A 22954-nucleotide genomic window follows, 5' to 3' on the forward strand; every position below is an offset into this window, starting at 1 on the left:
TAAATGATGACAATTTTGGCAACTAAAATAGGACAGTTGCACTTGTTGGTAGCCAGACTGAAAAAAAAAAATTCTTATTTATAGGCCTAAGCCTAAAACATCAGTAAAATTCACTCTCAGAAGTGGTCCATAAGGACTTCAGGTTGCAGTTCCAGTTCACTACAAGACCTCTCAATAACTTCAAGTTGGAATCAAAAAGGATCTCCCTGTTGGACATTCCTCAATAGACTTCAGGAACAGTTACACTTTGGGTGGATACCCCATGAGTTTCCCTCATGCAACATTATCATTCTTCTGAGTTCAAAACTATGCATTTCAGTCCAAGCTTCCTGTTGACTTCCCAATGTATTCCCACCTATTTCAAATACCTGATAAGGCAAAAACAACAGCCTCACACATCTGTCTCTGCTTCTTTAAACATAAACCTGATAATAATAGTCTCTATTAATGAGATTAAAGGGTTTTTGTAAAAATACAATATTCATATTCTAAACAGCTAATGTGGGAACACTTCCCAGATCAAAGCAGGCCTGTCAGACTTGAATAAAGTCTATCCCTCCACAAGAACTCAGCAAGACCACCAGGACAAGCTTGTGGCTCTTCCTGGCACAAGTGAGCACGCCAGATTTTTAGTTTCAGTATCAAGGATCAGATACTGATTTTAGAAGAGCATGGGTTGCATTGCTCTGTCCTGTGAGAGCTCACACTGAAACTGCTTAGGATCAGTATGAGGCAAATTTCTACCTTGCTTTCTTGCAAAGCTCCATGTATCAACATCACTACAAATTCTGCTATCCCCATTTTAACCATCCTTGTTTCCAGTCATCTGCTCCAAAACAGAGACTATCACCAGTCACACTACCAAATGAGAGGCAGAACAATCAAGAAGCCAGAGCCACCACAGCCAGTGAGCTCTCAGGGAAGCCAACAACCTTCCTGCAGCTACTGTCTGCAAAGCAGCAGTCCACAGCATGCTTTAGGGAACCGTGCTTGTCATGTTTCTTCTATTTATTTTCAGAATCAGGCAGGATCCCAGGCCTTTCCTTAGCTGTCAGGGCTGAAAAGGCTGCATGAAAAGTTATGTGAACTTTTACAGTGAAGGAAGAATACCACAATATATCACAGTATGAATATCACACCATGGCCCATGCAATTTTCAGGTAAGACTCTGCCCCAGTCACTGGGCACACACTATCTGTACCTGTTAGTGCTTGTGGGAGGTTTCAAAAGATATTTTCCACTTCTGTTGCAGCTGGTGTGGTGCCAGCTGAGAGCTTTCATACCCACGGAAAGTGGCTAAAGAAATTCCAGTCTGAACTTGACTACATTGCAGGAGCTCTTATGATTAAGATCCTTCCTGCAGGACTCCTCTCTTTAGAAACATCTGGATTTTACTGAACTAACAACAAACCAGTAAAATGGGTAATGGTTGTGTGCAGCCAAGAGAGAATACTAAAGATGCCTACATATGCTCAAGGAGAACTGGACAAGTACACAAAACAGATTCATTATGAGCTATCAATTAGACAAACCAAAATCCAAAGCTCAGGAAATCCTCTGAACCAGAAACACACAGGGAATGGAAAAAAAGAGTCATCACACACACACACACATTGTTTCTCTAAACCCTCACTAGACATCTACTTAGGAACACAGAAGAAGGAAGCTGGGCTAGAGGAGCCTTTGAGCTGAATCAGCAGTCATTCTCATACATTTAAGTGAGGAGACATGGAACTACTACTTCTCCCTCAAATTGGAAGAGACACCCTGTTCTCCTCTAAGGGGAAAGGCATTTCCCATCTGCCAATGTGGATGTTTACTTCAGTCAAAAGGATGCACACAAACATGGTTCACTTTTCACATCTCCCCTTTGAAAGTCTCTCCTTGCAATGCTGATCTACCTTCCAGAGCGAACAAACATCTTAAAAACATATAAAATTTCATCTTAAAAGCTGTTCCATGAATTTTCATCTCCACAGCTCCCACTGAAGTTTTTTTCAAAACCAGACTGCTCCCATAGCTAGTTAGGAAGCTTCTAAATTTCCATCCTGATCACAGCCAGCTTTTACCCATCTGTTCTTGTGCCAGCAATTGCCTGGTTTTGAGCTAAGCTGCAAGCCATCTGACATGTTCACAATAATGGATCAATGGTCTACTTAGGAAAGCAAAAGGTCAGATCAGCATGACAAAACACTGAATTAATTTTGCACCTAAAATTCCAAGTTATTTTAAATCCTAAAGAACAGAGTCGAACTGTACACATACACACTACAGGTTCTCCATTAACCTGCTAATTTCAAGTGAAAATGCCATTTTTAGGGTTTTTTTAAACAGATTCCCTCCAACTTGAAAGAATAGAAAAAAAATAAGGGTAGACCTGTAAATAATTGCATAAGTGTATTAAATACAATTATGTGAATCATTTTTACAAGAAGTACAACAATAAAGAAAAAAATGAATTTAAGAAGTAATAAAGTGCAAAAAACTTACTTCCCAATGTTTTCAGGTAGTGCTTGCAGAGAGATGTCATTTACTGAAAGACACGTCAGATTCTGCAATTCGGGAAAGCTTTCAGGCAACCTATGGAGATATTAATTCAAATCAAGGACTTCCAGAAGTACTCTCTTTCTTGTGAGTAAGACTTTACTTAGCAAACAGACAGAGAGAGAGAAAGGTCAGATTCTAGCATGACTCTCAGATAATTCTAAGGATCATAAAAAAACCACCTGTGATTTAGGGACTTTAAAGTTTATTCTGTGTCAAAGAACAGGTTGATATACCACTCTCTTCCCTGCACCCAATTTGCAACTTCAAAATGCTATAGGGCTTGAGAACATTTTAAGCATTTTCACAAAATTGAAAAATAAAATCAAACATATTTTAAAAAAAAAACCTACAACCTTTTTTACTATTATTTTCCTGTATAACCATATGGCAAAATGATTAAATTTTATTCTTGTTCAGACTCCAGTTACACACATTATAGCATGGCCATTTTGTATTAGCTGCTGGGCTGCTCTTCAATTGCTGCTTTTTTGAAGAAACATGCTGTTCACTATGAAGACAATGTTCTGCTGTTACAGCATTTCACATTTACTGGTTCACAGCACAACAGCATGTTAACCCCCCCTTCTTACACTATAAAATGCAGTCACGTGCACAACACTCCCAAAGTTCCCAAAGCCCTTAGGTCCATCACCCAGCTGGTGTTCTCCAAGGCAGAGCTCTCCATTCCCTCACTCTGAGGGGCTCCCGTGCCACTTGCTGCTCACTGGCCACACCAAGAAGCTCAGTTTGCAGTTGCACAAGAGACAGAATGAGATAAAGGGGACAATTAGGTAAAGAAGCAGAAGCCCCTGGCCCAGCCACTCAACTTCTGCTCAGCCCCCGGAGCACGCAACCTAAGATCAAGCTGTAGCGTTTGGTTTGGCTCCTGCTCTCCCCATCTCCCAGCTCAAGGCACATGGTATGCCCTGCAGGCAACTTGACAGGCAAATACAACTCTGCACAGGGAGGACAGGGAGAAGGAAAAAGGCAAATTACAGTCTGGGGTGAGAGGAAGTTTTCATGTGATCAATTGTGTATTGCACTGCTTCATACTCTGGACCTTATTAATAGAAAATGCTCAGTATCTTCAAAATGGAGCTTCGAAAGCTCCACTGGGACCACTCATTATCATTTACACTCTTAACAGGTTTAAGAGTGGAGTTAAATAGTGTCATTGTCTTTTGCTCAGCCCTGATGTTAACAGGTAGTTGGACTCAACAATTACTGTAGGTCCCTTCCAACTAGAACTATTCTATTCTCTCTACAGCTGGCACTGTACTTCCATACCTATAATAAATCTATACATGTGTATAAATATAAATAAGTGCATCTGCTTTTTACTGATATAAATAATATATAAACCTGAAATAATCTGAAAACAGCTGGAAAAATGGTCTGCCATTTAATGCTCAGTTTCGTCAGTGATTTAAGTTTGACAATGAGGCAACACACTGTATTAGTGGTAGGACATTGCTTGCGAAGATCTCCAACTGGCTTTTAAGCTTAGAGGAAATACGGACAAGAATCAATGTCTAAAAAAATGTTCCAGAATACTATACAAAAGTAACTATTTGACTGCCTCACTTTGCCTGGGCAAATCAGAGCAAAAAATTGATATGCTATTATGTAGGTAAAACTGAAATTCTGGCTCTCATCACAGAAATGCCTGGCAACCAAATGTAAACAGTTCCTGGCATCTGTGCTTTCTAACTTGAACTGCTTGGAGTGATGTTTTCCAGGACATGCATACGCTTTGCAGACACTCATCAAGAATTTTTAGAATTCCCTTAAATTATCAACACAGAGTTGTGAGATCTATTTCAACATCACTGAAAAACTCTTTTGTGAATTCCACAAAGCTGTAGCTGTGCATTAGAGGAACTGTTTAAGGAAACACATTACTCAGGCCTCAGGCTTTACTGAGCACACAGAATGAATGAAGAAGGGTAACTAGAACACTACTACTGACACTTTTGATTTCAATACCACGAGACACAGATCTGAGCTTTATACACTGCTACTGATGCTTGGAAAAAAGCTGCTCAGTGACCCTCACCACTTGTGTATCTAAACATCAGTTCAGCCTCAGTTTGCTTTGCTGGATTTTTGTGGTATTATTATCCTCACTATGTAAATAGGCTACAGAGCCACAGGGATTAAGATCACAAGTGTCCCTTTAATGCTCAGCGATGTGACTTTCAGAGAACTTAGGAGGCACTATGGGCAATATTCAAAGCACACTTCTGAAGAATCTGAGCTGTACACGTGGGAGAAGCAGTCTTGCAAAACCACTGGAGCGGCTTAAGCTCTCACAGACTCCTGTTTGTTAGCACGGCAGCAGCCCAGCCAGCCAGCCCTGCAAGTATCTGGCCATCTCAGTACAAAGCAAAGCAGGTCAGTGAGCACCCACTGTGAACACTCTGGCTTATGTGACTTGCTCAGCATCACAAAGGAGCTCTGTGGCAACGGCTGGTTCAAGAAATAGTTCTCCAAATAGTATTCAAAGGTTTTAACTGGCAAATCACCTCTTCTTTGCCAGTTCCATCCTCACAATATTAGATAAATTCCAAATTCTTTAGCAAATTGAACAGAGAAATGTAAACAAAACTCCTCTTCCGTACTAGAAGTGTGCATAACCTCCAAACCTCAGCTCCTCAGAACACAGGCTGGCAGCAGACACAGCAGCCACTGACAAACACAGTGCATTTCTGCCTCATGTTACTGCATGTCACTGTGTCCCAATTGACGGGAGGGTGATGAAATGCTAGTCCAAGCTTTAATCATTAGTAAAAGCCATTATCTGCAGCAGCTGATCTAAAGTCTATTCCAAATCGTCAGGCACCTGGGTTTGTGCCAATTCATTTGCTCTAACCAATTTGCTCTAACCATTGCTGTATCTTTCCATGTATGAACATGGTCTTCCTATGCATTTAAAAAAAAAGGATGAAAATCATTTTATAGACAATCAGATTTACCAAATCTGATTTTTCTGGTTGGCTAATTTCATCCCCACCCAAAGAAAGATGCACATCACTTTTTTATCTGAACTTTTGCTGCCGTCCCTGCCAGAAGCAAATACTCTAGGTCACAATTTTTAAGGGCTTATGTAAAATCGTAATTGTTACAGCAAGACTGTGATTCTGGTATGTCATATACTAAGAAGAAGGTGAAGTTACCTAGTCAGTGGATTGCCACTGAAATCTGCTACCTGTAGTGCTCTGCAGAATGAGATGCTTTCTGGTATTTCAGGAATATCTGCAGAAGAAAAAAAAAAGGAAAAAACTGTCAGCAACTGTACTGTATCTGCATTGAAATTATTGCTTAATAACAGTAAGTAACTCACTAATGCAAGGAGTTATCTTGGTATCCTTCAAGACATTTCAACATGCAAGACTGCTCCCTGTCCAAATACAGAACTACAGAAGCAGACCCATTTTGTGCTTTTTCACACCCCATTTTCCCCTCCTGCTCCATGTTCATCTTCCTACTACTCACCTGTCCTTGGACTGATCTTTATCAGACTCTGTCCATCAAAAGAATCAGACAACCAACATGCTAGGGCTGCCCTAAAGAGCCAGTTATAATCTGAATCTCTGGTGAATTGAGCAATACATGCCCACGTTCTGTAGTGGAAGAAAGAACACGGGAGAGGGAAACAGTGGAAGGAAGAAGAGAATGTGCAAGTCTCTCCACATGTAACTTACACTCATGGAGCAGAAACATCCCCCTTTACACCACAGCCAAGTAATTAAAAAATCATATTTACACCGACAGGTTGCAAATAAGTGCTAACATAACTACACCATTTCAGATAGCCAGGAAGTAAAAAGATATATTTGTACATGAAAACAGGTGGATTTTTTTTCAAGGAACTTCAATACAGCACATCATGTCTAGTACATCTTAAGAAGATAAAATTGTCTTGTGGCACTCTTACAGTAAATTGAATATCCACAAATAGCCTGTGAGTCTTCTGATTAAGTACTTGTTTACTGTCACTGAGATCTAGCAAAAATTAAAAAAATATTTTTGTTTCCTTAAATGTCAAAATTATTCTTTATGATTAATTTTGAAAGTAATTTTTAAAAAGTAAAATTTTAAGTAAAGGTTGGACTTCTGTTTCAAAGTTTATGGCTATTTCTACTGACCTCACCAGCCACATATGATCTAAATACATTGAAAAAAAAAATGGAAATTAGTTCTTTTCTTACCTAGCTGACTAACTCAGAATTGACTACCTATGTATTTTGTTCAGATTTTCTCCCCAAAAGAGGTGTGATGTAGAAAGAAGGGTAGAAAAGAGGAAAGCACCTGCTCACCTCTTGCCAGATAACCTCGCCAAATGCACCTAGCTTGAACATTTCCCAGCTCAGAACAACATCACAGGAAGTTTTGAGTTGGAAAGCATCACCTAGTCCCACCCCTCTGCCACAGGCAGGGACACCTTCCACTAGACCAGGTTGCTCCAAGCCCCATCCAACCTGGCCTTGAAGACTTCCAGTAATGGGGCATCCACAGCTCCTCTGGGCAACCTGTTCCAGTCCTTCATCACCCTCAGAGCAGTTAATTTCTTCCTAAAATCTCATCCAAATCTCGTCAAATAGACACTGGAACTTCTATCTTGCATTACAGCAACAACAAATATGGACACTGAACTTGGCTAACCAACAGCAAGTAAAAAATGTCATCCACTATCTACTCTTCATGCTATTCTTCCCTGGGAAGTAGCTGGAAACGTTCTGAAAGGGACATCTCTATTTCAAAGCTTCTGAGGACTGAGAATTACTTATTTCTTTGCAACCAAGCCAGCATCCACAAATGCATTTACAATTCATTTATGTACACACACAACCCTTTCACACAGAGATACATGCTTTAGCATGACAATCATTCTCACTAATTAAAAACAAACTAACAAGCAAATGACAAAAAGTAAAGTTGAAGTAAAAATAACTATCCTAATTTTTTGGGGAAAAAATATATACATATAAAACCACAACATATAAAGCAGAACATAAATCCTCAGTGAAGAGGTTTCTAAAACTAATCATGCTACTGACTTCCTCCACCAAAAGATAGTTTCACTGCCATACTGCAAATAGTTTCTCTTGTACTTCTGTATGATGTACTACAAAACCCAGAAAATATGCCTTCTCAGCAAAACTATTTTGACATGTTTTTTCTGTTATAACAGTCTTGGATACCATCTGTGAAAGCCAACAATCATCCAAGCTAAGGAAAAAATCACTCCAATATACATAAGATACCATTTGCAATAACACAGATTAGGCACTGCTTATAGTTTGGATGCATTTGCAAATTACTGAATCAGTTCGGGAAATAAAATGTGCTTTCCCAGACTACGAAGTCAGTACTCTGACAAAACTTCTCAGTACTCTGACAAAACAGAGCAAAACTCTTCAATAAGAAATGCAAACAGACACAGCAAAACTGGAGAATTTTCTTTTTGGGGGTTTTTCTCACATAATCTCTGACCCAGGAGATGTGGGTAAAGCAATGTTGGAAGGAAGACCTTGCCATGGTCAAGAGGCACTGGGTTAGAGAACACCTAGGCAGACTTGACTTTCAGAAGTCCAAGGGCCCTGTTGGTTCACAAATGCTGAGGGAGCTGGTGAACACCATGGCCAGGCCACTCATGATCATTTCTGAAAGGTCATGGGGATGAAGTGTCTCAGGATTAGAAAAAAGCAAATGTCAGCTCAATCTACAAAAATGCAAGAAGGAGGACCCAAGGAACTGATGGCCTGCCAGCCTCACCTCAGTCCCTCCAAATGGATGACAAGAAGGTGATCAGAAATAGCATGGATTCACACCTGATGGAATTTATTGCCTTGCACAATTAAACAATTATCTGGATGGATGAGAGGAGAACAATGGATATTGTCTCTTTGGACTTCAGCAAGGCTTTTGACACTGTCTCCCACAATAGCCTTGCAGGCAAACTCAGTAGGTGCAGACTGAATGAACAGACAGTGAGGTGGACAGAGAACTCACTGGGCTGTGAGTCCACACTCAGAGAGCTGTGTCACATTCTGGGCTCCCCAGTGTGAGACAGGGAGCTCCTCAAACAGCTCCAACAGAGGGCAACAAAGATGATAAAGTGACAGGAGCACCCCTCTTACAAAGAAAGGCTGAGGGACCTGGGCCTGTTCACCTCAAGAAAAGACACCTGAGAAGGGAACTCTTCAATGTCTATCAGTATCAGAGGGGAGGGTGTCAAGAGGATGTTTCCAGGCTCTTCGTGGTGGTGCCAAGCAATAGGACAAAAGGCAACAGACAGAAACTGATGCACAGGAAGTTCCACCTGACTATAAGGAAAACATCTTTACTGTGCAGGTGGCCAAGCACTGAAACAGGTTGCCCAGAGAGGTTGTGGAGTCTTCTCCCTGGAAATATTCAAGAATGAACTGGACACAATCCTGTGCAATGTGGTCTAGGACAATCCTGCTTGAGCAGGGAGGTTGGATTAATGACCCACTGTGATCCTTTCAAATGTTACCCCTTCTCTGATTTTGTAAAGTACATTTTCCTCCTCCTCATTTGATTCTTTTTCACTATTCATTTCTCTCCTCTGCCTATCTGGACAAAAGGATGGACAAAAATTCAGTGCAGCTCTCTGAAGCGAGGATCATTATACATTTACTGAAGTCAAAAAGGTTGAAATGTAACTCATTTTCATTGCCAAGCATCTTAAAAAGGTTTCTCAAGCAAAACACAAGTTAAGATACTTTATCACTACGTGTGAAAACTAGTGTAACATTGCATTGAATAAATGAATTCAGAAGAGAAAAGAAGAGGCACATTTTACTGTATGACAAAAAAAGTGAGTGATAATTGCAGCAGAGATGATAACGGTACATAATAAAACCACTGACTTAATCAACTGGAATGCAGCAGAGGATATTAAAATATATATAAAGAAGTCCTTGTGTCTTCTGATGGATTAAGCACCTTTCATCATTAGTGTTGAGTACTCGATTTTGTTACAGACATTAACATGTATGTACCTGCCAATATCAGCAACAGTAAGGTTGAATACTTTTCTTGCCACTGCTGGATAACCAGCTCAAATCCTACTTAAATATCTAGGATTCTTCTAATGCTACACTCTGATGAATGCTTCGCATTTACACGATGCCCCAGATGTTCGGGTATGCAGATTGTGCAGCACTGCTAATAATAAAGCCATAAACCAAACATAAGCCCTGTGACGTGTGACAGTACAGATACACTGACAGCAGAAATGAAGTTGTGGCAGCAGCAGTGGATCAAAATCAAGCTCAGCAGTCATGTATACACATGGGCATAGGTCCCTTTCTCCATTCAAAACACCTCATCAGATGTTTCTATGTTTATTGTTACAGTTTGCAGAAGAATTTGCTAACAATTTAGCAAGTCTTGTACAAGTAACTTTAGAAGTAAGTTTGACACTAGGGAATTCTGTACTGCCTAGATAAGGAAATTACTTCTGAAAATCCTTCTGATTGATGATAATCCTTTCCTCCTCCCCCCACCTTTTTTTTTTTTAAGATTTTTACAACAGTTACATCACTCAATCCACATTCCCCCACTTTCCTTCCTCTAATGACTGGGAGGGTTATTTTTAAACTGATAAAATTTCTGTATGGCATATTTTTCCAGCATTCTATATTAAATTTCAAGAACTGATAATATTCCATCTACACAAAGGCTACAGTACAGCCAGCATCCTTTATACCTCCTGCAATATTGAACATAATTTCCAACACCTAATCAATATCACAACAGGAAAGTCCTGGCCTGTGACAAGGCTGCCAGATCAGAGCTACTCAAACAGTGACTATTAAGTAAAAGAAAGAAATGTATTTTTGCAAGAACTTTGCTGAATTCTCAGATATGAAAGATGCCCCACATTCCTCAGGGAGAGTTTACCATGCTCAAGAGTCCTTCAGGGAGAAACTATTGGATGCAGTCATATTTTCCAGCTATGAAGGCAACACAGAGCACTGTGTGTTAGGAGCACTGGAGCTGGCACACTGCACACACCCCAGCCAGAATCAGCTGAACAGACCTGATTTAACTGGTCAGAGTGGAAAGTCCACCAAGAGGTATATACAGCACTTTTACATAAGGCAAAACCCCTTTCACTGCTTAGGAACTAGTACTAATTCATAAATGTAATTCAGCAGCTGATTAGTTTACACCAAATTGATACCCAAGGAAGCCCATTCTAGATTCAAAGACTGTGAACCCATGCAGCACAATCCCTCAGGAGAGATAACCAGCAGCAAACCAGGTCTCATCCATTCAATTCAATACACAGATTATTTTTCATACCCCTCTTTTCACATACATAATATACATTATCAACTACAGTATATACACACACACCACACACACCAAAGGTCCATTGAAGCATTAAGCACCACAACACTCAAGAGATTTAGGAGCCTAAAGGTTCTCTTGTCACTTCCAGGGAGGTTCCTCCGTGTCACCCACCTTCTCAGAGGGATCCCTGACAAGCCTGCTCTTGGAAAAACTCAGTTTTCCAGCCCTGCTCTCCACCTCTCCTCCCTCTACTAAACCTGGAAGGAAACTGCCCACTTTGTCAAATACCTTTCAAGTGGGAATTTGTGCTGCAGGCATTTGTTTGTCTTTTTGCAGGGCTCTCCAGCTGGAAAGCCCAGCTGAGCAGGCTGCTGTGTCCCAGATGTCCCCACCACATCTCTCCACCCTCCCAAAAGCAGTCACATGCAGCTCCCAAGGGTCTGATCCTGCAGGGGGAGGGATGGAGGAAGGTTACTTATCCTCTGCCTCCATTTCCATACTGAGATCATGACATTCACACATTGATCAGACAGGTTTCCCTTTTTTAAAACCAGGAGGCTCTGCTACCAGCCCTGAAGTCAGAAGTAATCAACCTCTTTCGATGAAGTGCTGCAAGTTTTGGGGCACAGTGTGACAGGAGTCATGTGGCTCTTGCAAGGTCTATTGAGATGAAGTGGTTCTTGAACAGGTTGTAACATTTTCCTCTTCAGGCTCTGAAGCTGAGGATATACAACATACAAGAGATGAAGCTCTTTCAAGACCTGTCTTTAAAGCTTTAAGGAAAATTCACCAACAGGTTCAGGTTGCATTTTCTCAAGTATATCCCTTACTGAATAATTAACAAGAAACTGAAGAGACATGTCTCATTTCTCCTCCTCACTGCTTCTGGAAATATCTCTTTTCAAAACAACTAGGGACAAAGTCCACACAAAACAGCATTTCACGCACACATTTATATGGGACATGTTACTGGAAAGAAAACTGTGCAGGGACATGAGAACAAGCTGGGTTTTTGAACAAGTAGCAGCTGTAATTCAACAGACTATCCTCAGCTGCAGCAAGCAGCAGCAACAGAGATCGGGAGCTGTAAATTTGAAACAGGAGGAAAAAAGAAGAAGGGAAGAGAGAGTGAAGAGCTGGAAGACCAGATCACAAGGAAACAATAGTTCCAGGTGAATTAAGTGGAAGAGCCCAAGTTTGACAACGAATTTATACACGCCAGTCAAGAGTTAAACAAAAGAGTTAATGGAGATATTTTTATAAGAATTTCCACCTTGGACCTCAAGGATAATAGGAATTAAATAGTATTAGTCTGAGAAGTAAGGGTAAAAAATGTGAAAACTCGTATTCTACGTACAAAGCTGTGGATAAGAGAAAGTGTTTTAATTGTTTTAACAGCAAAAATCCAGATTTATTCCTGATTAATTCTTAATTAACTTCATTGTCATGTCATTTTACATTCTCAATAAAATAGAAACCAAAACCCAAGCAAATCTGTGAATACAATAACTAACAACTGTCTGCAGATTACCATTTTATGATCTCTAATCCAGATTATCCAGAAAATTAAGTCTTTATTTTATGTCACTCCTATATGTACTGTATGATGATTAACACTCTAGCTGACACTTCAGGAGGCCTACGCTTGGCCTGCTCCTCTCCACAGCTTTCCTTTGACTTTGTTTGAAGGCACTATTGCTAGATGCACACATAAGTACATTAGCAAAGTCTCATCAGAAAGAACTGTTAAATCTGGCAGAACATGCCATAATGGAAAAATCCACTTTTCTGTAATCTATTTAAAAATAACATCTTCTAGACTTCTCTAATTAATTATTCTGTCATGAGATTTCATTTATCTTCTCTTTCTCAATCACAATCAGCACCTGCTGCTTCTCACCTCTCCTTGATGAGAAGCCCTGCGCAAGGACATGGTCCAGTAATTGCTCTCCTCACCTTACTTCTCCTGCTGCATATAAAGCTCTCCTCTTCCTCCAACCTACTGACATCAAATTAATTTTAATGGCACAGATTCACAAATCAGATTCACTTTTACATCACTTCTTCAAAGTGAGTAAGAATTTCTACATGTCTGAGGCTCTCTGCAGAGATCCAGAGTCCAGAAGTAATTTGCAGTAGGTTTCTTTCTTCCCTAATATGGTCCTTTCTACATCAATCCCTAAACCTCATGTGTAAGACATTAAAGTGATGATGTTTTTAAGCACAAACTAACCTCAAGAGAGAAATGGGAAATAATACAAAGTTATGTCACAAGAAATTAGATGTGTCATAAAAACCCAACATCAAAACTCAAACATACAACTGTTAGCAAGCGACCACCTAAAAGAGCAAAAAATTCTCTTATCTCCAAGTCTATTTTTCTTTCATTAGCACAAAAAAAAATCCCCACAAAACCAAAAACCAGTTACTATTCAGACTATATGCAGTTACTATATGCAGTTACTATATGCAGAATGAAGCTTAAGTTACTCTACCACCATACAAAACACAACAGTCTCTGGTGGGGTGTTCCATCACTTTCATGTGTACACACTGGGTTTGCAGCAACTGCATTCACAGGATGCTTTCTGGTATCAGATAAGACATATCCATGCAGGAGTAGGAGAGCAAATCTTGTTTGTAAGCACTCACTTGGACACAAATCAGTTCAGAAGGCAAACAAGCAACATGCAGCAGTTCCACATGTTAACAAAATAGATGCATTGTCAACTACACTGCCTTCCAGCACAGGTTGCTGGCTTGGGCTTTTTTCTTTGTTCACTGAGCAAGAAAGCATTTATTCCCATCTATTTCTTAGCACTCTAGGTGTTGCTATTTGCCACCAGACCTGTATCAGCACATTCATGGTAAGGCAGCTGGTGGCAGGCAGAGAAGAAGAGGATTTCATGGATGAAGTCTCTGCTCAGATGCTGTGGAAATGCAGCAGACATGGACAGCCAGACTCCAGGAAAGGGCACAAAGCAACAGCAGCAGCTGCCAGACAGGAGAGCAGATCCATGTGAGGATGTGGGACAAGATCAGAAGACTCAAAAGTGCTTCTCCCTACTTAGCTTATCTCTTCACTGTAAAATAGCTGGATCACCAGCCCAGGCTGAACCAAAACAAGTGTTCAAGCCTTTCCTCCTTCAGGATATCTAGTTTGAAAAAATACTGATTATCTTGTTTTCAGTGGGGGAGAGGAAAAGAGGAACACTTACTTTGTGGGCAGAAGGGAAGGATCCTGCAGTACAGATAACAGGCATACCTTGGAGAGCAGGTGGCTGAATTAAAAAGGGAAAGCACTAATGTGCAGGCACTGATACAAATAAGCAAGTGAGCTGAGTCTTAGCAAAGCAAAAATTCTACACCACCCTTCAGCAAGATGGACTGATGGACACTCTGCAGGAAACCTTCTGCCTACTCACTAGGCCCTCTAATTACTTGTTGAATAAAATTTACCTATCACACAATGCATGTGGTGTCCTGAGGATGACCAAGATCTCTGAAAAGAGTTTCAATTGGGTTGTAAAGCGACTAAAAAGAATATACACTTCAAATAAAACTCAGAAATATCAAATTGCCTACAGCTGAAAGTAGGACAGTTAAATACCATTGGTAGAGTTCTCCAAGCACCCTGAGAGTTGAAGACAAAACAAAGTATAAGTTTCTAAATTTGCAACTGTGATCCAATTTGGAAGCAAGGAAAACTTAAGAATAAGGCTCATGGAGCACTTAGGATACTGATCTTCTAGAGAGTGACTTCCAAAGTCTTGGACCCTGCTCAGACCTTGCATAGCAGCAATGTAGTCTTTCCTCACACAGTGCAGTGATTATTGACATGCTTGTGAGGAACCATCTCTACTGTTACAGTAATCTTAAAGTAGCATATTTATCTTTGGTTAAATCTGTAATTTTTTCATATAAATGACAGCATATGGCAACGGTGTGGAGAGAGAATTTCGAAATGAGAATATCCTCATGTCGCAAGATTCGTGTCCAGAACAACCACATTATCAATACAGTCATAAGCTCAGTTCAACCAGAAACTACAAAAATACGTAGCAGCTAATATACCATGTAGCCAGAATTCATCTCCATGGTAAGAATAAAACATGAACTGTACACATTAAACAAACAGTATTATTCTTATTGGTTATCATAGTAAAGAACTATGTAGAGAGTTTGGTACCAAGCAGCATGTAGAGCCAAATATAGCTTAACAAGATGTGCCCACACACAGATTTCCTCAGTAAGATGCCACAGCAAAATCCATCACTCCTCAGTTTACAAAGTAATGGATCTCAGCTCCATAGAGAGCTGAATCAGCAAACAGAACAGGAATAATCTATCTACCAATAAGACAAAAAACAATTTAATTCTCCCACTGCACTCACACTTGCATCTTTTCCACAATCTCAAGGCTTGGACATAACACCAAACTGCAAGGTTACAGACCACTTCCACACCATCTGAGTCTCCTTACCTGCTGCCAGCTGGAAAGTCACTACAGACAGTCAGTGCAAAACTGCCAGCACAGAGCAACTACCCATGCTATGGGCTTGCACGACCAAGTCCTTGGTATACACTTTCAATGGAAGCAAGAGCAGCAGCAGAAAAGCCTGCCAGGCTTTGATCACAAATAGACAGCAACTCACAGTCAGACACAGCAGTGCAGGAAGCTCCTCTCCTACAAAAGCAACGGGGTCAGCCTGCATCAGAGAAAGGATGGTTCAAATGGCACTCCTGAAGCTGGGAAGGATAGGAAAGCCACTCCAGTGCCCAATTCCTACTATCCTAGCTCACAGTGACTTTCTTTTTATGCTAAAAGAGCTGAATGAAACAAGCTGCTGACAGTCTGTCAATGGCTGTGAAAGGTGTATGACATTAAGAACAAAAAACCTGGCTTCCACAGCACACCTGTTCAGAGAAAGCGTGTGCAGGATAGAAATTTCTTTCGAATAAGAATACAACAGTTAAATTAACACCTTCAGGGCATTTTAAGGAACATGCAATATCATGACAAAAACACATCAGTGGAGCTTGGAGGATTTAGTATTTGTCAAAGACAAACAACACCCCTCTTCTTGAAGAGGAGGGATACTAAAAAGGACTGCACCACCTCTGCAAGAACACAGCATACATGCATCATAACCCTGAATATCAGCATGCATTAAATTAACTACAGAAACTTGATGCATTGCCCCTCCTGTCTAGAAGAAGCTACAGAACAAGAAAAGCCATTAACATTTTAATGAACCTGGGATAGCAGGGCCCTAAGCTTTAAGAATTTGGCCTCCAGGGGTTGTGCAAGAAGAAAAGGGGGGATGGAGTGGCTGAATGAAATCTCTGGGGGATGAGCAGCATGGGTAGCAACCAGCTACAACTCACAGGGATCTGAAACACGGGGCATGCCTCTGGAAGACAGGGAAGCTAAATGAAGTGCCAGTCGAGGCACCAGGAAAGAACTGCAGACATTTGAGCACATCTTTCTGTCTTTAGAGACTGCACTTTAAAAATCACAGGGTCTTTCAGGACTTACCTGAGAGAATGTCCGAGTGCTGTGGGGTAAAAAAATAGCACACAGGCACTTCTCACTGTGCTTAGAGCAGAATCTCCCTCTCCCTCTTGCAGAGCAATGACTTTCACTGGAGCTCAGCACAAAGCACCTGAGCCCTACCCAAACTTTAGGGTCATCAAGCAAGAATGCTTCAGCGACCCAGTGTCCTCACAGAATTCACCCGTGGTATGAAAATCCAGGAAACGATTTAATCAAGCCCGGGGAGTCTGAGGGAACCAGCAGTAGCTTCAGACACACAGCAGGTGAGTATCTATCTCAGAAGATTCCTCAGGGAACACTCTTGAGTTTCAGACATGCTTTGCCAGCAAGTCAAAAACTCAGGCATGTACTGTTGAAATCCTACTGAGTCTGTTTTCTTTAGCCTTAGAATAAGTACATGAACTTTTTTAACAACTTGATACCAAGAAGCAGAGATAAACTGGATTGCCAAATAACCTTCAAAGTGCTCACCATCCCTATGCTGTTTTCTTCGCACAGCTTCTCTGCCCTCTTATATTCCAGTCCTTGATTCATCCTTTCAACCTTAGCACAAATAACAGCCTCAGCCAGACTAGAAAAGCACAGTAGGGATGCTTCCTAGGAAAATCTGCATGAACACATGGGCCTTGCAGGGCATGAGAAATAGCATCAACATGCAAATACTCCAGGAAAGGTTTAAGAATATATGGCTGCTAGCCTTCCCAAATCCTTTTCCTTCTGCACCACTAAGGCTATCCTTACCCTCCACAGACTTCTCATACATACACAGGGAGCATCAAATTTACATCTGCTCAAGACTTTTTAGTTTTATTTCTTTGAACGATTTTGTAGTTCTAGATTCACTCATTAACAAAGAAACTGCGTAAAGAATTTATTATTGTAGCACATTTTTAACATAGATACTAGCATGCCTTGGGCATTGCAGAACACCTGAGAATTTAAGAGAGACACAATTCAGAGTTTCCCGAGTGCCTATTAAGCAGGGCTACTTACACAGCACATAATGCTGTATGGCACAGGCACACAGAGCTATCTCCAGAGATCAGCAGAGACTGATCCCTCCTCCAGATTCAGCACCTCACAACTGGTCACTGCAGCTTGGAAGGGCACCCAAGCCCACCCATTTGACGCACCCACCATCTCATGTGGCTTCAAAGACCATATGTTGGCCAAAGTAGGAGAAAGGAAGACATATTACCATTTTATTATGGCAGAAATTGAAGTACTCTGTTTATTCAAAACCTTTTCCTCATTCTGTGATGAGAGGTTAAAACAGAAAAAGCTATTCCCATGTAGAGAACATTAAATGAATTTATATCTGCATTTTTAAGCTCTTGAGGAAACAGAATGGCCAGAACTGAAGGCAATTAGTGCACCAAACCAGACAACTAGAACAACAAAAAACACAGAACAATGATCTCTTATTTCCCAAGCTCAGATGTCACCATCACACTTTCCTATTCATGCAGCATACTGCATTTTGAAAAGCAGGGCTGTTTTCTCTGCCTGAAAGGAATATGATGAGTTCCTATTTTTTTTTTTCCTAAGTAGTTTTGGGCAGTCAGAAAAACAAAACCTTTCAGAGTGCAAACCACTGAACAGGATAAACCTGCAGCAGGTTCAGAATGAGACATACTGGCAGGTGGATTCAAAATACAAAGCTAATAAATTAAAACACCGTAAATCTCAAAAACCTTTTGCGAGAATTCCCCCTGCAGCATCCCAGATGGCGTGTGTTTTGCCTTTTGATTTGGAGAACCATGAGACAATCATAAAAATGGCCAGCCAGTGGAAAGTAAGACTAGTTATTTTCCACCACGGCCCCCCTGCACCACATTGCACGGTCCATTTTCAATTTGAAGAGTCAAGTCATGCAGTAACTGTGACATAATTAAGCAGAGGGAAATGGTATCAGTCACCTTCTGCAATGAGCCACAGAGAAAAGAAAGCAATGCAATAAAATGGGTAATTAACACTGAACTTTGGATATAGGAAGGGAACTGCTCCCTGCCACCTGCATTAGTTCAACCCATTACTGGGAAAAAATACTTCCCTGTGCAGTAACTTCTAATGACACACACATCTACCCAGCCATAAACATTCACACCATCTGCTCTTGTTACAGTTGAGTTCTCAAGCCAACTTCCAAGCCAAGCTGACAAGAGTTCACATGGCTCTGATCCACCAGCTCTTTTCCAACTAGTTATTCATTTGCAAAGAGAATTACTAAGCCAACAGAGAGTTTCTTTTTGTATAAAGTCTGTCACTGACAGCACCCAACTCAGCCAAACTCAGTAGCCAAATACCACATCAACTAATGTTCATGTATTTCTAAAATGTTTTAACTAATCTGTCTCTTCAGTCTCTGGGGTTTTTTCCAGTTTTCTTCCCTTAAAAGGTTTTCCAAATGTACATAAAATTATACGGTTCACAGAAATTTTTCAGCAATTGCCTGGAGACTCATCACGCTTCATCAATTATATTATCAGATAAAGATAGAATTTAAAGCACCAAACAAAAAAAGGAAATATGCTTTGGAAAGGTGAAGTACCAACAATATTCTTCAGCCACAAAGTTTATGTGAAGTCAAACCATCAAGAAAAAGAAGACTCCCTGTTACACTGTTTATTTTCTTGAATATTCAGTTACAACCCTCATTTATTTACAAGGTTACACAACCTTGATCGCTCCCACCCCTTCCATCACAGCTGAGAGAGCATTTTGTGCACATCCACTGCACGTAAGGAAGCAAAAATAGCTGACAGTTGCTCTAATTTGGTAACACAGATTCACTGTTTTTAGATCACTGGGTCAAAAGACTGCTTAAAGGTGACCTACCAGCCCCTGAACTTCTTGTAGAATTAGTAAGTTCACCAGGCCACAGGAAAAAAAAGATGTTTTCACTCCATCACAATGCAGGACAATATATGCAGCAAGCATTGCAAGCAAACAATAAACCCACGCTGATTCCAACAACACATTTTAGAAGATAGTTTCTCCCAGCATTCTTTTCTGAATTTATCTTTGCAGTTGACAAAAAGACTGATTCTTCTTCCAAAAGTACAACTAGAAATACCAGCACTCTGCCTCTTGCTAATCCCAGGTAAAGAGCAAAGCAGAGATAAAGAACTGGACTTCTAACCCACAGGCAGTCCTTTTTTAGGACAGAAAGCTGCTTTTTCTTTTTTTCAACTTTTTTTTTTTCTGTTTTTTTTCCATCTCTAAATGCCAGGCATTTCAGAGAGCTTGGGAAAAGAAGTCAACATTGTGACAGATACACATATGAAACTACTACATGAAGCATTTTTTAAATTGAAAAATAAAGCAGGCTCTCAGAAACACAGAACTACAATCAAGCACTATTTTATTTCTACCACAAGCTCCCTTCTGCTCTTCCCCTTGTTCCCTCTAGAACTAGAGGTAAATCTATGAATTAGACAAGAAAGCATTCTGTAGGACAGATAATTTCTGAGACAGAAAAACCCTACTAACTCAGTTTTCTAACCATGTCATAAGACAGTATAGAATCAAACAAATTAACCTTGGAGCTCACCATTTCGAGACAAATCAAGTTCCACCAGCTGCATGAAATTTGCTATTTCTGGAGGGAGCCGTTGGATTTCATTATCACTAAGTCCAAGTTTCCGTAACTTCACAAGCTGGAAGAAAGGCTGAAGGAGAGAAAAAAATACATTTCAAAAAATAATCACATAACTCACATATAGGCATGATAAATTATGAGGAATAACTGGAATCACTTTCAAAATATGAGCTAATTAAAGCTATTTCATGGCATTAGTTATGCAGATGTCCTTCACACCTGTACCAGAACAAATATTTTGTTTTAATTTTCACATGCAGACAAACTATAACCTGTATTTTAGCTAAAATGAGAATGCTGGGGAAAAAAATAATCGATAAAGCTTGCTGTTAAAGATCAATGCAGATAGACACTACCAAAAGCCAGAGTGCCAGCTTCAAGTCATTAATGGTATAAGGCTACCAAGCAGAGTAATTAAAAGCATCCTAATTACACACCAGGGCTCATTAGGAAGTTAATGCAGAGGGACACTTCCAAAAAGCAAGATCCAGAAAATTGATGAAGAGGGGCTGACAAGGTCTTCTGCAGCAGAAAACACCAAAACCAACTAGGTTACAGAACCAGCCTCCCCCAGGCTGGCTTTCTTTCCAGCCTCAAACACCCTCTGTTCTATGGCCCAGTTTCAGAAGGACTAATCAAAGTTGGGCAGCATTTCAGGTCTTCTTTGCTTGAGGAAAAACCCAGCCCAGCCCTGTCCATGTGAGAACACAGCACACAATGCAGACAGAGTGCTAACATTCCCTGACCCAGCTATGGGCTCAGGGGTCCGTCAGCCCCCAAGAAAAAATAACAACCAAATAGGCCAAGCTGAAAGTCAGGTCAACCCCAGCCACTGGGAGCAGTGACTGAAAAGGGATCATCTAAAACCCATTGAGATGTAGGCATTGCTAAGAAAGTTGTGGAGCTCTTATCAAAACTTTCCTTTCTTCCAGGCAGGCCTTTCAAGGAGAGTGACTGCAAGGGGTGAGGATTTGTGCAGAATGAAATGACTTTACACACAAGTCACCTGGAGCAAAACTGAACAGACTTCTTCAATTTTGAGTGAGTTTTGTGCCCCTGGAATGCACAGGGAGTTTGACCCAGCAGTCAAACATGTGCATCTCACCCACTCACAGCATGCGTGCGTGCCTGCACCCCCATGGTTTTGCCACCTTAGTGTGGATAGATAGAATGTAGAAGAATAGAGACAGTAGTCAAGGTAATCTCACCCCTAAGGAGTTACAGCTGGGCTAATTATCAAGAATTAAGATGGAGTTTGTTGGCTGTGCAGAGGAGGAGGAGAAGGAGTCAGTGCTGTGAGGAGCTGCCCATGAGAAATCACCAAGAAGGTATGAAACCTTTGCAACAAGATGGAAACACCTTAGGGTAACTGGAAGATACTGTAAATTTGGGATACCCACTTATATTTCATCACCTGCAATCCCTTCCAGGAAATTAACACCTCTTCATCAGTTTTTATTTTATTTAGGTGATGGAGTATGTGCTCTAAAGGTCACTCAGATATTACTTAGACTGACACAAAAAGGGACAGTAAGGCATCTTACCAGGACACAAGGCAAAAGCAGTTTCATCAATCTGTATTACAGTACAGGTTTTCAATCTTATTTTGAGTGGTCAAGATCAAAAATCAGGTTAAGTGCAAAGTTTTGCACTTCTGCATCAATCTTTCAGTATACATTGTGTCACAGAAAAGTAAACCACAACTGAAACGAATGTGTTTTCCCTCAAAAACATGGGTTCGTTTTAGGGGATAAGAAGGATATATCTTTAAAAAGTTTATAAACACTCGACAGTTAAAGTTGCACCAGATTTGAATGTGGAATTTCAAAGGCATTTTTGAGTCAGAATGGCACTCCTCTACCCTCCCCCACATTAAAAGTGGTTTATAACAGAGTAGAAATTTTAAGAGGAAGGTAAAATCCTCTATAATTCCATATTTCTAGCTCCCTAAAAACTTATATTCCAATTAAAATAGCCACAAATGCTTTTTAATCCCTCATTGTCCTCAAAAGATCCATAACTGCATTTTCATATCATTACCATTCTTGCCTTAAAACAAATGTAGCCCTTTCTCTAAATATTTATTAATATGACTAAACCAAGAATCCATCAGAAGCTTAGGAAAGCACTTAAAGACACTTTTGTGAAAACAGCAGGAGTGCGCTCCACAGAAGAGATCCCAATCTGCCCTAACACTCCAAAGTAAATACTTGCCAAAATGCATTCCTCAAAGCTGTGTGTAGCTGCTAAACTATATGACAGTTATAAATATTGGTGTTCTCCTACAAATCTTATCTGAGCAACAGTTGTCCCTGACAGACATTCAATGGCAAGTGAGCAAAGACAGAAGGAGCATGGTTAAAAGACAGAGCAGTCATCCAAAGCCTGTTAAGAGCTGGATATCCTCAGGAAGGTTTGAGGACGCTCACAGTACCACGTGCCAATGCAGTTCATATTTATTAAATGTGCAGAGCACCTGTGCAACAAGCAATATTACACAATATTTAAAGACATTCATGTTTCTTTAGCTGACTACTACTTAAAAGAAAAATTAACTGCAAGGTTTATTTTCCATCTGTATAACAATTTTTAATGAATGACACAATTTCCTAGATAAAATCAAACTGCAGTTACACAAATGGCATTTCTTTGAACTTCTGGTTTGGGTTTTTTTCCCTTTAAACTACAGGACTCAATTATTCTTGCTTGTTTAGTGCATCCTACTCCCATTTCGTTAAGTGTTCTTCCTTTCTCTAAGACACATGATTAGTGCTCTGAAGCACTGCTGGAGAGGCAAGGAACTCCTTTCAGCCATATATGTTTTACCTTTCAAAAAGGCAACAAAGGGAACAAAGGGAAAACAGGGAACAAAGATAATTAAAAGCTTACTCAACAGATAGGTTCAATAAACCTATATATAT

At 40.4% G+C, this 22954-nt stretch overlaps 1 protein-coding gene across 2 annotated transcripts in view; it reads right to left on the reverse strand.

The window, feature by feature from the left end:
- LRRC1 (leucine rich repeat containing 1) overlaps positions 1-22954 on the reverse strand; it is a 69534-nt gene that overhangs the window by 33670 nt on the left and 12910 nt on the right. For both annotated transcript variants that reach the window (XM_039729566.1, XM_039729575.1), the window contains exons 2-4: positions 19986-20103; positions 5724-5802; positions 2491-2580 (exon numbers count right to left, since the gene is read on the reverse strand). In XM_039729566.1, coding sequence (XP_039585500.1) covers positions 2491-2580; positions 5724-5802; positions 19986-20103 — 287 coding nt within the window. The remainder of the gene's footprint in view (positions 1-2490; positions 2581-5723; positions 5803-19985; positions 20104-22954) is intronic.

This window comes from Passer montanus, unplaced genomic scaffold, assembly GCF_014805655.1.
Source record: "Passer montanus isolate IOZ18808 unplaced genomic scaffold, ASM1480565v1 scaffold11, whole genome shotgun sequence".
NCBI lineage: Eukaryota > Metazoa > Chordata > Aves > Passeriformes > Passeridae > Passer > Passer montanus.